Source organism: Aplysia californica, unplaced genomic scaffold, assembly GCF_000002075.1.
Source record: "Aplysia californica isolate F4 #8 unplaced genomic scaffold, AplCal3.0 scaffold00431, whole genome shotgun sequence".
NCBI classification, from domain to species: domain Eukaryota; kingdom Metazoa; phylum Mollusca; class Gastropoda; order Aplysiida; family Aplysiidae; genus Aplysia; species Aplysia californica.
This window is the reverse complement of record NW_004797701.1, coordinates 651,395-653,284: the sequence shown is the minus strand read 5'-3', so window position 1 is coordinate 653,284 and position 1,890 is coordinate 651,395. Positions and strand designations below refer to the sequence as shown.

At 38.5% G+C, this 1,890-nt stretch overlaps 1 protein-coding gene across 1 annotated transcript in view; it reads left to right on the top strand.

Annotated features, from left to right (window-relative positions):
- LOC101862965 (probable cation-transporting ATPase 13A3) overlaps positions 1-1,890 on the top strand; it is a gene marked incomplete at both ends in the record, with an annotated part of 39,549 nt that overhangs the window by 32,681 nt on the left and 4,978 nt on the right. Inside the window, 1 exon segment of the mRNA XM_013086062.2 lies at positions 1,616-1,759. Within this exon segment, the coding sequence (XP_012941516.2) occupies positions 1,616-1,759 (144 nt within the window).

The following is a 1,890-nucleotide window of genomic DNA, read 5'->3' as shown; positions in this document are numbered from 1 at the left end:
ATACTTCCTGCGGACACTTTTTTGGCTGAGTGGCCCATCTTGTTATTTACTACCTTTGATTTTATAGTGCAATGCACACGTTTATGCTTGCATTAAGAAACTATTCCTACCCTTTCGTTTGTTTCGTATGCGAAGTTTAAAATCAAGGTCAAAGTCATCTCTATTCTAACCACAAAATGTCATATAAGTGCAGTTTCTTAATTTTTAAACTTTTGAATTGTACGTTTTCTGATTGCTTTGCTTGTGTTTACGTTATTGTTTTGTTTGGGGGTTGTATCTCGGAGGGAGACATATGGATAGTACATCGTTACCTTAGAATCACAAAGTTCTGTCTATCATTTTTGGCCGTTTTTAGTTACTTAGATCACGAGGACAGAAACCAAATTATATTCTATCTGCTCTACCAAAATCGTAAGATTATTCGGAGTCATTGTCAAGATATTCAAAAAATTGCATTCGAAAAAGCTTGACATGATGTGAAACTCAAGGTCTTTGACGTCAAGTTTCTCAAAACTCAGTACAGAGCAGATAGAACGTTGTTATTCTGAGGTAGCGATATGTCATTAATGTGGCTACAAATATAGGGAAAACCCCATTATTTTTTCCAATCCTCTGTTTGACTCCGACGGCCTTGGAAATTTTGTTTTTAAAGACGACTCTTGAATGAATCCTTTTGTCCACTTGACTGAGCATTTGAATTTTCTGAGTCTGGATCTATTTCGCCAGCTGATATTAGTATGGTCTAAAAAGATAATTACACCCGTTTTGATGGCAGATCGTGATTTATCCGACTTGTGAAATTGCCAACTGTATTCACTCGTCGTTACTCATGATTACAGCTTGGCAATTTCTATCGTAGGATAAATCATTATCTCCCACCATAACTCATGCCATAAATTCTTTATACTGAATGACTGCTTTTATTTCGATGTGCCTCCTTCACTCTTCTTTGTGTTGGTTGTTGGTGGGTGCTGTGATGTGGTTTGCTCCATCTTGTCTGTCAAACATCTATCATCCTACTTTTATTTGTATGTTACTGTCTTGTAACGTCTTTTATCTTCGGGACTTTGGAACTTATGTGACCTACTTGTGTTGCAAGTGCCGTAAAATGCTCATTAAAACTAAAATCAACACTGCCAAACCTTGCTTTAATGTGGTTTACTCCTTATCTATAAAATAATACTTTCCTTATCTCTCCTTCTTTGCTTTGAATGTTACCCTCTAGCATCACTTGTAATATTCGACACTAATTACCCATTTGTGTTGCGAGTGACACAAAATTTGTGAGGCATCGAGGTGAATCAGGCGCTCTTCAAAATAATGTAACTGATGGAAACAACATTTTCCCGATGATTTGGCATTTTTCCCCTATTTTTTGTTTGTTTGTTTGTTTGTTTTGTTTTGCTCAACGCCTCCTTTAATCGCTAACATCTCCACTTTATTCAAGACATATGGGTTGTTGTTTTTTTGTCGCCAAATGCAAGACAAATGGACAAACTTTAAGATGATACTAGATCTACTAACTCGATATGCCCCAAAATTGACGAGCTCTTGATTCCACCGCGTCATAACACATTTACTTATTATTATATTTTCCACTTTTTCTTCGGTGCAGAAATTCGTGGTGGACAATGAGGCTCTGCGCCATAAGTGTTCCCACTGTCTCCAGGCCTGTCTGCCGTCACGTGACCTCACCTACCATGCCATCGAGTCGGAGATAAACAATGACCCCAACTGGCCGCCTGTCTCTGATACCAAGGTGAGTGGTTTTGTTGGAAGGTAGACTAGAAAGGAATACCGTCAGGGGTGGAATTGAATTGAGTACTCCAAAAAGTCTTCTGAAAACCTGATGCTGCTGTCTCAGTTGAGAACCTCTCTTGAGGGAGGGGT